The sequence below is a fragment of the Heliangelus exortis genome, chromosome 1, assembly GCF_036169615.1.
Source record: "Heliangelus exortis chromosome 1, bHelExo1.hap1, whole genome shotgun sequence".
NCBI classification, from domain to species: domain Eukaryota; kingdom Metazoa; phylum Chordata; class Aves; order Apodiformes; family Trochilidae; genus Heliangelus; species Heliangelus exortis.
In genome coordinates, this window is record NC_092422.1 from 40,215,953 (window position 1) to 40,233,748 (window position 17,796).

A 17,796-nucleotide genomic window follows, 5' to 3' on the forward strand; every position below is an offset into this window, starting at 1 on the left:
GAAGAGTGACCTTTTCATGAGCTGTGTAGGCAGAACTTAGAATCTCTGCTCACGCAGCCTGTGTGGGAACAATCTCATTCATGCATTGGACTGTTTACTCATACACGGATGTCTATAGAGTGACTATAAAGGGGATCATAATGACACCTGTTTGTTCTGTTCTGGTTAATTCCAGTGAAAATTGCTTCCTCTTTGTGCCTTAGAAACATTCCTACATCTGAAATCCTCAGGGAAAATATTTGAAGTAATCCCCTTGTTTTTGTTAAACACTCTCAATCCCACCTAAAGATCAGGTGTTGCAACTACTATTTGACAGATGACAGCTAACATAACAGCCATGCTGGGTTAGAGTAAAGGCTTAGCTGGCATTCTAACAATTTGTTGTTAAGCAACTTCTGTGTGAGAAATACCATCTTGCATTTAATAGTTGTCAAGGGATGTCTCTGCTGTGAGTTTGCTCAGTATCCTCTTGAGCAAGTGTTAATTTTTAGCATCCACAGCATCTCGTGGTAAGGAATTTCACAGCTTTCATGTGTGAAGAACGACTTCTATTTGTTTTCATTCTGCATCTGCTAGCTTTATTAGATGCCTTATCATTCATCTGCTGGAAAATACAGTTGATGCCTATTATCATTCACCATGCCACTAATGATGTTAAAAGAGTCTCTTATTTTTCTTCCTTTTCTGCACACCATCTCATTTCCAAGCTGTGGACTCAGGTTACTTAAGTAATTTCTTCCACACAGTGCACTGCATAAGTCTATAATGTTCTTAGTTGTCAAAGGTAATCCCTATTGCCTTTCCTGGATAATTTATCAAGAAACGTTTACTGTGATTTACTTTGCAATTATCTCCTTTGAATTTCATGTTCTTTAATGCTAAGATTCATAAGGTTTTGTGCTGTTCTTCATATCACCCTCATTTTCAGTTTCACTAATTTAGTATTCTATCAGGAATCTTTTTTACACCTCCTTTTTGAGACTGTCTGTTAAGTAGAACCAGTCTAATCAATGACATCCTCTTTTAAGTAGAATGTTGTTTATCTGTCTGTATACTATAGTTACCTTGTAGTGGGAGTCTCACATATATACTTAATTTCTGCTTTTTGAGAAGGACCTCTGGGTTTGAACGACTGTAGAAATTACTACACCATTGTGATCTGGTGTTTCTTCATCTTTTGGGGTATGGAAAAAAGCAGTGTAGCTGACATCCAGGCTATCGCCAAAGAGGTATCTCAAGGAGTGAACCATTTATATCACTGATGTCTAATACCACTTCTCCCTACTGTGTATAACATGTGTTAGTGAAAACAGGAGATGCTCTCTAGTATCTCTCCGATTAAAAGACTTCAGCACATAAAATTGCTTCCTGATAAAGAGATAAACATTGCACTAATATTTTGGAAAAATAAGGTATACTGTAAGGTCACTGTCATTTGATAGTGCATTAACCACAAATTCAGAAAAGCCATGGACTGAGTTTCCCACATGCTGTGTTTTGTTGTCATTATGTTGAATTTTCCTAACAATATTTCAAACAAGTTCCAAGAGTTACATAGATAACCATATTAATACTTACTAAACTCTTAGAACTACTGTATTAATTTCTGAAATTTATACCTGTAATGAACAGAACTAGCAAGTATTCTACGTTTGTTTGTTTTAATAATCAAAACTTTTTTTTTTCTTTTAGGTATAGACAAATGCAGCTTGGCACAGAGAGCAAAGTAGCTGAACTTCTTCACCAAAGTAAGCTGAAGTCCTTTGAAAGTGAACATGTTCAACTTATGCAACAAGAAACAGCTAAGAATCTTTCACAGTGCCAAATGGAATGTGAGAAATACCAGAGAAAGCTGGAGGTATGGTATATAAAGGAACACTTTGCAGGGCATATCATTGTTGTTTTCAGTTAGAATGTAAAATGGAAAAGCTTGCAGAAAAGGTAGCAAAGAACATACATGGCTGAACTAGCATATTTACTGAATTCTGCTGAATCAGAATTTAAAGACAGTCCTTCTTAAGTTTGACAATTTCAGTGGAAAACAAGACTTAGGGGATAGGAAGAAGGCAAAACAATCTCTCCTGGAGAGGTACATTTATCCTTGTATTACAGAGCTGCTTATGTCAGTCTATGTGATCACTGCAGGGGAAAAAAAAACAGTTATACCAGAACATCATGGTGAATTCAGTATCATTATTATGAGAGCTAAAGTTTGTAATAGCATTGTTACATATTAAAAATACTTTTTATTGATATGAAATTCTGGACAACATTTTTACATTTTTGGGAGGGTTGTTCAGCCTGGAGAAGGCTCCAGGGGTTCCTTATATCAGCCTTCTAGTACCTGAAGGGGGCCTAAAAGAAAACTGTAAAGGGACTTTTTATAAGGGCTTGTAGCAACAGGACAAGAGGTGATAGTTTTAAACTGGAAGAGGGTAGACTGAGGTGAGACATTAGGAAGAAATTCTTCTCTATGTGGATAGTGAGACCATGGCACAGATTGCCCGGGGAAGTAAGTTGTGGATGCCCCATGCTTAGAAGTGTTCAAGGTTGGATGGGTCTTTGAGCATCCTGGTGTAGTGGGAGGTTCCCTGCTCTTGCAGGGGTGTTGGAACTAGATGATCTTTTAAGGTATGTCACTTCCAACACAAACCATTAGGTGATTCTAGGAAGTCAAGGAGAGCATGGTGAATACAGGATTAAAACGATTTACCATGGCTAATCCTACCATGGCAGGGTGACCTTGGCCAGCTGCCAGACTCAGCCATTCTCTCACTGCCCCTCCTTAAGTGACCAGGGAGGTAAATAAACTGAAAAAACTCATGAGTTGATATAAAGAAATGACTTACCATCACAGGCAAACCAGACTTGACCTGTGAAAAATTAATTTCACTTATTATCAATTAAAAATAAATTTATGCTAAAACATCTTTCCCCACCCCTTTCTCTCTTGATTTCAATTTTGCTCCTTCATTTCTGAGTCATCTACCTCTCCCTCCCTGAGCAGCACAGAGAGGGATGAGGACTGTGGGCTGGGGTCTGTCCATGACGGACAGAACAGTGTTCTCTGCCACTCCTTCCTCCTCACACTTTTACTCTGCTCCAGTGTGGATCCTTCACAGTCTGCAGCTTGCTTCAGGTGAAAATCTGCTCCTGCTTGACCTCTCCAAGGGGTTAAAGTTCCTTCAGGGCATGTCCACCTTCTCCAGCATGGTGTCTTCTACAGGCTCTAATAAGGATATCTGTTCTGGTGTGGCTTTTCATGGTCTGCAGGACAGCCTGATTCATGGCCTTCTCCAGGGGCTGGAAGAACATCTGCCCTCCCTGGCACCTGAAGGCAGGAGAGCGTCCTCCCCTCCTCTCACCATGCTGTCTGCACCAAGGCTTTTTCTTATGCTTTTTTTCCTCCTCACTGCAGCATTCTTTTTCTTTCTTAAATACATTTTCTGTGAGATGCCACCACCTTGTCCGAGGGGCTCAGCCATGCCCTCAGGAGGGCTCAGCTGGAGCCACCTGGAAGCAGCTGTGTCCACCATGGGGCAGCCCCAGCCTCTCCTCACAAAGAGGACCCCCTGCACCCCCCCCCCCCCCGGGCACCTGTACCCCATGCACTTATGTACATAGAGCTGAATGATGAGGACCTCTTTATCTCCAACAAGCTTAGAATTTATTGTGTTCCACATAGGTACTTTCAAAAATGTGTCAGATCCTGTTAATCTGTTTTAGTATTGGAAGATTGTCCAGTATTCAGCAAACTCAGTTTGAAATGGAATTTCTTCCCCTATGCAAAGTTAGTCATATCACTGAGGCCAATTTGTGAGACTTAAATGAGATTGGCAGTGTATGTCTAAAGCAAACATCAGGATAAAAGCTGGGCAGGACAGAGTAAAAACTTCTTTTCCTAGTGCCAGCTATGACAGCCTTCGTTTTTTGGAGAAGCATGCTGTTCTTCAAGTCCCTGCATTTCTAGTGCTGAACCTGCCTAGGGTGTTTATGAAAAGGAGCTATAGAGTGGAAACAGAATTAGAGAGTTTTAAATGAAATGTAATTTCTTGTTTTGTCTGTATTGGGACATTCAGATCCTGGTTGATGAGGCCACGAGAACTGGGAGTGCCAGTTTTGCTAGACTTTGAGGTTGCTAAACAGATTCTTGATTGCAGTGACATGTCTAAACTTTGAGTAGATAGTTAAATTTGAGTTATACTTCCATTTTCATTGTGGTATTTATTTGATCTGAATAACATCTTGAATATTTGGCATTTGGTTCTAATAACAGTTCTGGCACTTCCTTTTCTCTTTAGAGAGATGCTTTGAGACCAGTGCTCTTTCATTATGAAATGTTCTTGCAGAATTTAAATATCTGATGTCTGACACTTTTACTTTTGTTCCTTTTGACTGAATTTTAATTTTAACATTTCCTTTCTTATATCTAGTTTTAATGTACTACGGGTTTTTTCTTACCCTTCTTACCAAATACTTAATTAATGGCATAGTCATAAGTAACTTGTGACTCAGCTGCAGCTGCTTTATGAGCCAACTCTTGTTTTTATTTGGATTTCAGCATACTAAAACTAGGAAACAGATGGTTTATATATTGCCAAATTTTAATCAATACATTCTTCTGTGACAATAGACCAGTCTTTTCATATGAATGGCTTGTTTCTGTAAGCCTTGTGCATGCTTTAGTGTTTTTGACAATGAATCTGATACTACAACTGTATACACGATACATATAGTTCAGTATCTGAAGATATTCAGTTGTCATCTTGAATGCCTGGGATTTTTATTTGGGAAGTGAGTATTACACTTCGCTACAGTACCACTTAGTTATTACTTTACCTGTTTTGGTGGGATTTTTTCTGCAAAGCATGTAGATTTCTACTTTACTTGCCAGGGATTTTTTTATTCCAACAGGTTGTGTAATATTTATGTTGTCAATGTTGTACTATTTTCAAGCACTCTGACAAGCTTTAGTTTTTTTACAGACCTTCGTAACTTTTGAATAGGTGGATTTTTAGTTTAAGCTTAGTGGATTAGTCCTGAATGTTCATGGTTTATTACCTTTCAATAATAAGTAAATAATAAGAATTTGGTATATCTTAAATACCAGTTTTTTATATTTGTGCATTTACTATTCTGTGAATGAGCCTTCTTTAAAAAAAAAAAAAACAAAACTGAAACTTGAATTCCCTTGAAGACACAAAAATAAATTCATTTTAGCTGTTTTGACTGCTGTTCATTTTTTTTTTTAGCTGTTACCTTGCTTTTCCTAACTTTCTTCTAAAATTCTTGTAGCTTTTTCAGGGGGATTCTTAGAATTACTAAGACTTTGGGAGATAGGCATAAGTGATATGACTTGAGATTGTAATGTGTGCAAGTTCAAATAATAACTGCTTTTTAAAGTATTTTAATTTACTGTGCAAAAGTTACATCAAATATCTAGTGTCATACTGTTAACCATTTTACATTTATTATATTCTGACACTCGTAAATATCTGTAGTGCTGAATCCCTGATCTTTCCATTATTCATTCTCACAGGTGCTTACTAAGGAGTTCTATAGTCTTCAGTCTTCTAGTGAAACACGTATTATTGAACTTCAAACACAGAATTCTGAGATTCAAGCAAGGCTAGATACTTATGAGAAACTCGAAAAAGAACTGGATGAGATAATATTGCAGACAGCAGAAAGTAAGTTCTGTCACAAATCATATTGCATCTATAGGTGGTTTTGGCAGTATGACGAGATGTCTTGTTTCTCATGGCATTCGGAAAGTAATGCAGTGCTTGTCATTCTCCCCTCTTTATGTCTGATGATTAAGATGCATTAATTGTTCTGATAGAAAATATTAATAGGAGATATTTGTTTATAAATATGCATAAAATAAACATAAACTTGGACATATGGATATTAAATTCATCTCAGTGTTTCTTTTTCCCCCTCCTTTCTCTTTTCCTTATTCTATTAATCTGTTACGCTTAGGTAAATATTTTAGGATTCTCCTGTTATTTAAGTATATTTTAAAAACCAGAAAACCATCTTTCTTAGCAGACTATTACATATTTTATAACACATTGCAGTGATTAATGTGAATTTCTGAATGAATCAAGAAGGAAAGCTTGTGGCAGATCAATCTCTTCCAAGTGCTAAACCTGGATTTAATTCAGGCTTGATTGCTCTTGAAAATTTTTGTCTCAGTTGGCAAAAATAACAATATCTATTCACAAACACATCACAGTGTCTGTGGAATCGCTATTGATTTATGTCTCAGCCTTAATAAATCCACAAAGCAAGTAATTTCTAATTTGATCCTAAGATTCTAGTAATGAAGTCTTTTACCCTGTGTATAAATAGAGTAGAACATTTTAAGATTTCAAACTAACTCCCATATCTTCTTGTCCTTTTCTCTTTCTTTTCTTCTCCAAAAACCTAATAAAAATATTTATGTTTTCCAGATAGAAGGTCATTGCCTAAGCTTTATATATAAACAATAGTGTAGAGCAAAGTACATATTCCCTGGATGCAGTAACAACTGGCTATCTTTAATTTTATACACTGCAACTTGCATTTGTTTGAATATCATGAGTACCCAAAGCTCCCAGTCTGAATAGAAGCATGTGTGTGTATAATATATATATAAACTTGTGTAAGGTGTATTTATGCATTAATAGAGAAATTTTGGATCTTACCTTTATTTTTGCAAGGGGTAGGTAGAGTTCAGGATGCAATTGTTTGTTCATGATACTTTACATATTCTTATGCATCTTGAGATAGCAGTAGAGTTTCTTACAGAACTACATAATTCTTAACTACTTCTTCAGTATGTATTTTAATTGCAATTTATATTATATGCTACAGAATATGACTTAAAGAAATGAAAGATTACAAATGGACTGTTTTGTTAAAATACAATTTTTTTTCTTATTTTCTAATAAGGGAGTTATGGTTCAATATTGTTTCAATATACTTTTATCTTTAATAACTGACATTGTTTTTTCTCAGAATTTTTATAGTATAATTGATATTGAAAGTTATGATTCATACTAATTAAGACAGAATTTTATTAACAAGGTGAACTTCTGAGGAAAATCAAAAGAAATAAAATTATTTCTTTTTAGTAAACGCTTTGAAGGAGAACACAGACATACTTACTCGTTGGCCTTAAATTATGTCATAGTACTTACATGTCATAAATAGCTAAAGGTGGAAAAATAGATGAAAGAAATTAAATATAATTATTTTTCAAATTTAATTTGTTCTGCAAGTACTCCAGTCTGTCTTTCAAAGTATTTAATTTAGGTCAAAGCATTGTGTGGAAAACAATTAGAATTCTCTATGGGCTTCAGTGAGAATAAGATTTTACTCTTCAGTCCGGTTGTCACTTCTTTATATTTCAATACCATGTAATACTTTTTTCTTCTTCTTGAATTGTGAAGCCTCTGATGCTTTACAGGATTCGGAGGTGCTGGTGGGAATTAGGTTCTCTGATTTTTTTAATAAACTCTATATTTGCATGTGAGGTGGCTTTTGTCATATAATAATATAAGCTTTTTATTTTTAACTTTGGAGAATATGCATGTGGAAGAGATCACTGAATTGTGACTGTTGGTCCCTCATCACTATGCCTCACTTTATTAATATTGAAATAACATGAAACAGTCTGTTCAGGAAACAATAAAGGATTAATGTAGCCACTCCTTACAGCATCTGAGTGGTTTCCACATGAATAACAATAGTAAAATTATTTGACATTTATCTATTCTCTCATTTCTGGGTAAAATCTTCACTTTGGAGTGTTTTTGTTGCAGACTAGTTGTTTGATTTTTCCTTATTTGCATCGATTAGTATTTTTTTAAGAAAAAGATTGAACTTACCTTTGTTGTCAAAATGGCACTTTTTTTGCAAAATAGTGTAAAAAACTTTTGTGTCTCCTAACTTGTAAAACGTGGTTTTTACATCAGAAAGTCAGGTGAAAAGCCTGGAAACAAGTAATGTAAGAGAAGCACACCCTGATACAAAATGTTATTTTGCTGTGATAGCTACAACATTCCCAGATTTTTTTATGGTTTTCTTTACAAATTGACATTTAAGTGGACACTGCTGACAGATAGGAATTGATAAGGCAGGATCTTACTGATATTTTTCTGAGACATACAACACTGAATTTGTAACCAAACAGAATGATAATGACAAAGGCAGGTTAAATTATTTTTTGTGTTTTTCGGAAACAGAGGTTTTTAAGGCACTGGAGAATTCCCCATCAAGACAGCCTTGAAAATCTGAAGTTCTGCTGCCTTTTTATTGCCACATCAGTAAACCTTTTCTGTTATACTTACAGAATTTCTGCATTGTTTTTAATGTAATTAGCTGTTTGACTTTTCACAAGTACTCTACTAGAGACTTTTATCTTTCTAAGTTTGTTTTAAGAATCCTTGTTTAAAATAGTGTTTTAACAAGTTAGGTTAAAGCCATTAAAAGCAATTTTTAAAGCATTTAAAGGTGAGGAAAGAAGCCATAGATTTATGCAAGTTTGTGAGAGGAGAAGGTATTTCCAATTTTGAGGCTCAGGAGCATTAGGAAAGATAAATTAGGACTTTCTCATGATTTTCTAAACTTCTTTTTCCTTTTCACAGCTACTCAATTCATTGAAACTGTATGTGGTACCCAGGCTAGTGTTCACTTGTGCTACCTCTCTCACCCCCTTCCAGTCCCCTCTTTCTCTTTGTCCACCTTTACCCCTCCTCTGTCCCCCTCTCTCTGCCCCTGCCTACCACACACACACACACACTTGTTTTTTTCTTTTTTTTTTTTTTTCCTGACCCACATCATCTTACAGAAGTGAGGAAAACTGAATTACATGACATGAAATACTAAAATCTGTCCACATTTTAATCTTATTGCTATTTGGAGTTCTTTCCCAAAGCAATTCCAATGTGTCTTAAATCCTTGGAAATACATTTTCAGAAATCAATCATCTATAGGGGCAGAGATTAATTTGAATATTTTTACTTTGCATAAACATAAGAATGTCCTCTGCAGATGGGTATGGCGTTTATTTTCCTCAGGTTATGAGAAATCTCTGATCACCACTGTCTTTCAAAAGTGAGCAGCCTCACAGTGATATTAACTCCCTCAGCAACCTCAAATATGTCCCTTCTAGTCCCATGGTCTTGTTTGTGTGCAGTTGGCTTAAGCATTCCATAATTTTATCTTCCTCTACTTCCTCATGACTGCACAGAAAATGAATTACTGGAAAAAAGCCCTAAGCAATATAACATCTACTGCTGAATTACAATATTACTAGTTCGTATTTTGTGACTATGCAGTAGTATGAATACTGAATGACGCTGAGTGCTTTTCCTTTACTTTTTCACTTTTTTAGAATTTTTAGAACTATTTGAGTTGGAAGGGACTTAAAGATTATCTAGTTCCAACCCCCCTGCATGGGTAGCAACACCTTCCACTAGACCAGGTTGCCCAAAGACCCATCCAACCTGGCCTTGAACACTCCCCAGTGGTGCAGTATCCACAACCTCCCTGGGCAGTCTGTTTCAGTCTCTCACCACCCTCACAGTGAAGAATTTCTTCCTAATGTCTCACCTAATTCTGACCTTTTCCAGCTCAAAACTGTTAGCTCTTACTGACAATCCTCTCAGTACACACCATTATGAAAAGTCTCTCCTCAGCTTTCTCTGGGCCCCCTTCAGGTACTGGAAGGCCACAATAAGGTCTCCTCAGACCCTTCCTTTCTCCAGGCTGAACAGCCCCAACTCTCTCAGTCTGTCTTCATAGGAGGGGTACTCCAGCCCTCTGATCGTCTTTGATCCTCTGGACTCGCTGTTCCTGTGCTGGGAGCTCCAGAACTGGACCCAGTACTCCAGCTGATGTCTAATGAAAAAGGAGTAGAGGGGGAGAATCACCTCCCTCGACCTGCTGGCCAAACTTCTTTTGATGCAGCCCAGGATAAGGTTGGCTTTCTGGTCTGCAAGTGCACGTTGCCAGCTCAAGTGAAAGGCCTGCCAGTGTTGTAAAAAGTGATGTATGGCACTGTATTAATGCTTATTTTGAACAAAATTGTTCTGCTCAACTCCAGAAGATTACAGCAACCGAATGTAGCTTGTAGAAGAATGTTTTTGAATATGTATTTAACATTTCTGTTTATAATTAAAAGTCTGTAAGTTCTTGCACTGTAATTATGTTCTTCTACTGTAGCTTTCTGCATTTTTTTTGCAGTGGAAAATGAAATAGAAGCTGAAAGGGTTCTCTTCTCATATGGCTATGGTGCTCATGTTCCTACAACAGCCAAAAGACGACTAAAGCAAAGGTAAAAATGCACCTCCCAATTGCTTATACAAGGTTAAGTAAGTGAAGGTATGTGCATTATGTTTTGTATTAGAATCCAGCCAGTTTGGTTAAATAAAAGGAAGTTTTATAATGACTTAAGTTGACAGGACCAGAATGAAGACTAGGACCTGCTAACGTGGTTGGTGCATATATTTATTTTTCTAGGTCATTTTAAGATCTTTTTTCAATGTATTTCAGGAAGATGAATTTTAATGGTATCAAACTATACAGCTGTAGAACTAGTGGCATTGTTTACAGTTATGTAATACAAAATAAGATTTAAACTTCCTAGAAATTATTTATATAATTACAACAATAATATTTTATATTGATTTTTCAAGTGTTACTAATGTGAATGTCAGTCAGATTAGACCTGTTGTGCATTGAGTTACATATATTGAGGAAAAAAATCATAAAGATTTTATGTAGCACTTAACTTTGTCATGTGTGACTTAATTTCCTCTTTCATGTTTTTAAGCATCTTCAGATTGTTTCCTTATAGGTTTTGGTTTGTATTGCATAAAACCCAAGATTAAAAAAAAAAGGGAAGAGACACACTAAAAACTCCATGACCCTGTTGTATCTCTGTTTTAGGAAACTGTTGAAAGTTCTGTAGCATCATTTCCCCAAAATGTCAGTTCTCCTGTCAATAGTTTGGGAACTTTTGAAAGTTTCACCTTTGATCCTTCTTTTTCCCCACGTTGTTAGGTACAGTTTAAGGTATTTACATGTAGAGAATTGTGCTAAATCACCTTAGAATGGGGAATCAGATGATCAGTAAGCCAGAATTTCAGATATGATTGGAAGACAATTTATGAGATTAGGAGTGGCTATATCAGAACACCTCATACACTTCTCTTTTATCCCAAAAGGCATAGGAGGGTAAAGCTGTTTTAATCCTTCATAATGGTGCTGGGAGACTTCATAGATTATCTTTTAAAATTAAGAAGATTAAAAAATTCATACAAGTCTGTGTACCAAAGCACGGAGGGGTACAGTCTTATATTATTGAGGTATAATTTTGATAATAAGCCACCAAGCTGCTGAATCCTATGAAGATGGCAGGACTCATAAAAGGATACCTAATTTTATTCATCTAATCATAGGTTTAACACCGAGACTTGAGATCTAACCTTCCACTATAGACAATTTAGTTCTAATCAGTACAGTCAGTGGAGTTTTGGAGTACATTTCAGCTCATCATCCAGAAATCCATTTTAGTGGAATATTGTCAGGCTCTGCAGTCTGTATTGAACGGGACTAAATGATTAATGACAACTTGAAGGACCAGGTTAGAAGTCTGAAAGAAGGCTCTGCAAATGTATACTCCCATTGCTGCCTATGGAACTGTACTGTTGAATTAATGATAAATTCTTTTGGCTTTGGACATGAAACATGCAAGAGGCTGGTTTTTTAACTAGGATGTTTAACTCAATTATCCTTTCTCTTTCCTTTTACATTAACTTAGGCATCTGTATAAGAGATTTTTTTTTTAAAGTGGCAATAACATTCAATTATTTAGCATATTAATTGTTAGAGAAAAAAACAATTTTTTTTTACCAAAAATGATAAAATACCATAATTTTTTAGTGTTGCACTAAATGTATACAAAATGTATTCTAATGTGCCTTAAAAACTATTTAAGGAGAAGCCACTTATAGTGGTTCCCTAAAGTTGCTAAAAAATGAATACTCATAACTGAAATATTTTTACATGATTATTGCAATTATGTAGTATTATACAAATAATATAGGTAATTTGTAAAAAAAATTACAGTGGCATAACTGGGGGAATACTGTTTTAGTGATGTTAAATTTTGTAATATTTTCATCATTCTTCCAACTTTGACAATTCTGCATATTTCACTGTGTAGTTTATATATCAGTCTTTAAACACTGTTGAAAATGAAGGCCATGAAGTTCTAAAGTAGAAGAGTGAGAATTTCTTTTGCATGTTCTGGAAAAAATTCAACTTGAGCTTGCTTTTTATTGGCACAGTGTTCATTTGGCAAGGAGGTTACTGCAGCTAGAAAAGCAGAACTCGTTGCTTGTAAAAGATCTGGAACATCAGAAGGAACAAGTAACACAGATTTCACAAGAGGTAAATTACTGCTACAAAAAAAAAAAGTCAAATCTATAGAGACTGTAAACATTGCAGAACAGATGTTCATAAAATGAAATATTTTCTAAACAGTGTTTTATTATCTATTTGATGTCAAAAAATCGCCTCATAATTAACCAAAGTTCTATGTTAAACATTTTCAAAGAAGTTTATATTGTATTTTGAAATGGAAGATCAAAAGAGGGATTGTTTTACAGGCTAAACAAGAATGTAAGCCAGACAATGTTCTGATTTCTGAACAGAAGACCAGCTAGCCAAACTAGTTTGTTCTGTTTGATAGTTAATTGTTCAATGAATACCTAATTATTTTTACACAGCTCTTCTCTTAAATCACTTTTGAAGTAAATCCTATTGTACACTGTTCAGTTCTTGAGGGTTTTGTTTTGTTTTTACTTTGTTACAATGATTTTAATTTCACGATCTTTTAAAATCCCGTATATAATACCTGCAATAATATATTACATTAGTGTGGAAAACACTAAACAAAATTCATCTTGAAATTTGCTAGAGTTAGGACACACTAGGATACCTGAACAGTAAAATTTTTATCCAGGTTGTTGTTTTTTTTTTTTTAACCAATACAATTTATTATAGATTCTTCTTAGGTATATCCCAATAATTTGTATTTCACTGAAACATATCTCTCAAGTCTTCTTGACTTGAAGAGATGAGGAGATTTGTGAACCCAGTGTTATCCTTTGTAATTTTCTCTATATTTTCACTGTAGTTAATAAAACCTATGCTTTATTTCCCACTTAAATCTGTCTGGTTTACACTTCAGTACATCTTAGCCACAGTGGTTCTGTATTTGTTTCTAAGTTACTGATGAAAGATTGAGTACCAGTGACCTTAGTTCAAATTCTTTCAAAATTTCACTAGAACATCTTCACTGCATTTTTATTCTTCCATGAGATAACATGTAGCCCTTTCTTAATCTTGTATCATATAATTGTATAGTGTAAATCAGAATGTCATCCAGTACTAAGTTAATGTCTTGCAGATAGCTAACACACAGCTACTTAACCTATTAATGTCAACCTCGTAAGGTTAAATAAAATCTTTTAAGACCTGCTTTCTATTAAACTCATGTCTGACATTCAGGTTGGAAGGCTTCATCAGATTTCTTTCTTTGTTTGCTTTTTTGGTTTTGGGTTTTTTTGTAAATTTTGCATATTATTATGTTATTTTGTTGGTTTCAATTATTTAAGCTATTCTGCTTGCCATCTTTCAATATGTGCACAAAGAGTTTACACTTGTTTTTAATGGACTGGAAAGTAGTCCAACAATTTCATGTTGAACTGACAATCTGACTTCTTTTCAAACAGAGGGCAAAAAAATTGTTTGAAAACTTCTGTGTTTTCTTCAGCACTGTATATACTTCTGCCATATCTCTGCCATTACGGACTGTACTGTTTCTAGGATTTATTTCCTCTCATTTTTTTTTATCCTCTAAGAGTTCTTTGCCTGCTAGCATCAACGTTCCCCTCAAAGCTGTAGCTCCCCTTGTAGAATTTCTTATTTCATATTCTATACTGTTTGTTCTTTATTACATTCCTGTATACAGTTAAAGCTTCTGCTTGCTGTCTTTACTGTATTCCCTGAACTGGGGTAGGTTTTTACTCCAAACAATTGTCTATGTTGGTTTTTTATAATTTTTTTTTAAACTCTTTTAGACTATAGAATTCTCAGGTAACCTGTTATAATTCTTTTAACTGACAGTTTGTTCAGTCATCTAGACAAAATCTAGAACCTGGATGGAAAGTTGATGCCAAAGTGGTTGACCAACTTCTGTTTTGCACTTAGATTAAATACTGGGATTTCATTGCAGTGTTTCTGATAGAATCTCTTTTTAAGCTCTTTCAAGGAGGAAGCAAGAAAAAAAAGATTGCAATAATTGCAGAATAATTGCAGTACGTGCTTTTTCTAATTTTTCTAATTTATTGATCTTCTGAGAAAGTCTGACATTGCCAATAACAAAATATTGACTTCTCTATAATTTCATTAGTTTGATGGAAGTCTGATAAAATGTGCCTAGTTGAAAGTTGGAACCCTATGGAAAAGCTCAACTGCTGAAAAAAAACTTGTCAGTCTTCAATTCGTCCCATTATAGTTTGTTAGACTTTAACTTCAGGATCCTATCTATTTTCAGGTCTGTAATACAGCATTAGAAAATAATTTTCCCTTAAAGTCCACTTTCTGTTTCTTTGTATAGCAGTGACCTGCAATGTTGAAATACATACTGAGATTTATTTAGTGCTACAGAAGGTTTGTTGACCATGTCTAGGACAAACAGAATAAAGGAATTCTCATGATCTGATCCAAGAAAGATCCTCAGCTAATGATAATCGGTTTATTGCTTGTGCAGCTCATTTCATGTCACTCTCAGCTTAAGTAAGTGGAAGGCTATATATCAGCTTCTGAAATTTAATAAGCTGCAATTACTACATTTAGTGTCAAATCTGAATTTTCAAATGAACTCAATTTGCAGATGTTTTGAACAACAGTGCCAGAACTGATGTGTAGAGAGCCTTTTATGTCTAGAAGGCTAATAAGGTCTCTGGGTGACTTAACAAGCAAATCCAAAGTCAATATCCAGTAAAAGTGATATCCTAAATAAAGAAATTTACTAAGCTGATATATTTGGCTTGCTGCTGAATTACTTTTTCCAGCCAACATCATAGTGCTGTATCTGTGCTTCTTGTGTGCCTCAATTGAAACATTTTTTACCAAAAGCAGGTTTACATCTCACTCTGAGAGTTTAGATCAAGCTGAGTTATGATGAAATCCTTCTGCTTGATAGAAGTGTCCATTCAGGGACAAATAATACATATCCAGTTGCAAGTTATTAAATTTATCACTTTAAAACCCAACACAAATATTTAAATAAATCTTGTACATTAAGGCAAAAAGAAATTGAAATCACTTATGAAAACCAACGCTTTTGCTCAAGAATAATGCTTAATTATATACACGTGTGTATATTGGTAAAATTGATCCATTAAATGCATTTAATGCTTAATCAATTACAGTTTAATGACAACCTCTTTTGAATTTATAGAATCAATCGGGCAGCAAAGTACAACTGTGGAGGAGGAAGGAATAGCCTTTTTTCACAACAGTAGCACACTCATAGCTGGTAAAGTCAGCAAGTTAACATATTAGCAGCATTAGTTAGCAGCATTAAATCAAGTTTACACCACCTCACTTGTCCTTTCCAACTGAAGTACTTTATTTTTTATAATTGAGAACAATGGGAAATCTCACACTATGATGACAGAATCCTTTGAAAATTCTTAGACTATGGAGAACAGGATTCCAAACAAGACTAGTTGGATTAATTTTCTCCTATAACGGCAGCCTCCAGCTTCTATACTGCAATGTCTAGACTGTCTTGGAGATGAGTACTCCAGTTCTTGGAATTACCTGTTTGTCATGCAATCTTGTCTTTCTGAAATAGATCCTTTTTGATAACTTGTAATCTTAGAAAAATTCTAGGTTTTTTTAATTGCTTATCAATTTTTTGAAAATAATTAGTTTCTTCATTAGTTTCTTCAAGTCGATTGCCTCTTTTTTTTACTTCTCTTTTTTTACTTGGAATTTCACTGATGACTACAATCAATATTTCTGGAAGTAACTAATAGCTTTAAATCATACTTAAGATTTTTTCATTAATTTGAAGAATTGCAATGTTATTATCTCTCATTTACCTTTTTAAAACATGAAGTGGAGCTAATTCCCCTTTTAGTAAGGCCAGTAAGGTGAGCAAGCAAAGTTTTATCTATATTCTGGTTTTAATAAACATGAATCATTACTTCAGAAGTTCTTTGCATATTTGACAGAGTTTAGACGGCAGAAAACTGCATAAAAATATAATGGAACTGGCAGAAGAAGGAAACACAGTTTCATGTTTTGAAAATTGCAAGTAGGAGAAAAATTGGACTTTAGGGAAGTCCAGAAATTTTATTTAAATGAGCTAGTTCTACAGGAAGGGGTTCAGTTTTCGTTAGTCTGTTTTGGCAAATGCAGATTGCTTTAGTCTATTCAGAAACTTCAGAAGCTAATTGGAAAGTTTAATGTTTTCCAATTAATTAATTCCTTGGTTCTGTCTGTATCTAATCTGTAGAAGATTTTAATCTATTTTTTGAAAGAATTCAGTTGGTACTCTTGGCTAATACATATTCCAGCTGCTAAAGCTGCTAAATCTTTATGTTTGATCTTAATTCTGTACATGTTTTAATGAATGATCTTGTTATATTGCCCAAGATACAAGCCATATCATGTAAGCTTTTTAGACCTAGTGATCCTAATTTGCTCAGGGGGTGGGGATAGAAAGGTTTATTCTCTGTTTATCAATATGACATTTTATACTACTTTGTAAACTGTTCATATGCAGTAATTGCTTAGAGCAAAGGGTTTTTGTCTTACATTGTTATTACACCTTTATTTTAATTCAATTTCTGAGCTGAAAATTCCATTGTAATAGTATATTGTTTTTAAAAGGCCACTTGTGGTCAGCAAGGTAAACAAGGGGAAGCCTTGTCTATACTGGTTTTTTCATTGATGGAAGCTGTTACATTAAAATTATTGAAAATGCAGATTAGGGAGGTGTAGCATGACTGCAGTGAAAATATTGTATAATTAGAACAGAAAAGTGAGTGTAGGATGCACTAGATAGTAATTTGAGGGTTGTTTTTTTCTTTTTCCTGTGAAACAACAGGTTTAGTTTTTATATTATTATGCAGATGGTAATAATATCCAATAATTCAATAATAATCAAGTAATTGTGCTTTACAATTTATAAAATTGATAGCAGTAACATTTTTTTTTGCAGCTTGACAGAGCAAATTCTTTGTTGAGTCAATCACAACAGCCATACAAATACCTCATTGAAACTGTGCAACAGAGAGATTCTCAGATAAGTCTACAGAAAGAACATATTGCACAACTTGAAAAAGATGTCAGGTAATTAACATTATTACTTCTTTATTTTAAACTTATGTGTTTATCATTATAAAACACTTATGTAATTGTCCGTGAAGTAGGAGATGTTGACACTGTCATTGATCAAGTCTAAGTCTTTATTCTGGAAATCTGCATCTGGGTTTTCTCTCATACTGTCAGAAAAAGTAACTTTAGGTTTAGAAAAGCAGCAATGATGGGTTTACGGTGACTTTGGAGTTGAGAAGGGTTGTCTTGAAGTATACGAAAGTTCCAAAGAGTAAAAGGAAAGATTGGCACACCAGAGGTACAGAAGTCAAAAGAAAGAAAGAAAGAGAAAAATAAGGAAGAGCACCATCAGTGCACTCATGCAGCTCAGGCCAACTGTATCCT

General features: G+C 34.8%; 1 protein-coding gene across 4 annotated transcripts in view; it reads left to right on the top strand.

Moving 5' to 3' along the window:
• The window catches only part of PIBF1 (progesterone immunomodulatory binding factor 1), a 112,691-nt gene that overhangs the window by 63,497 nt on the left and 31,398 nt on the right, over positions 1-17,796 (top strand). For all 4 annotated transcript variants that reach the window (XM_071740800.1, XM_071740832.1, XM_071740821.1 and 1 more), the window contains exons 11-15: positions 1,693-1,858; positions 5,540-5,690; positions 10,234-10,324; positions 12,342-12,444; positions 17,297-17,427. In XM_071740800.1, the coding sequence (XP_071596901.1) occupies positions 1,693-1,858; positions 5,540-5,690; positions 10,234-10,324; positions 12,342-12,444; positions 17,297-17,427 (642 nt within the window). The remainder of the gene's footprint in view (positions 1-1,692; positions 1,859-5,539; positions 5,691-10,233; positions 10,325-12,341; positions 12,445-17,296; positions 17,428-17,796) is intronic.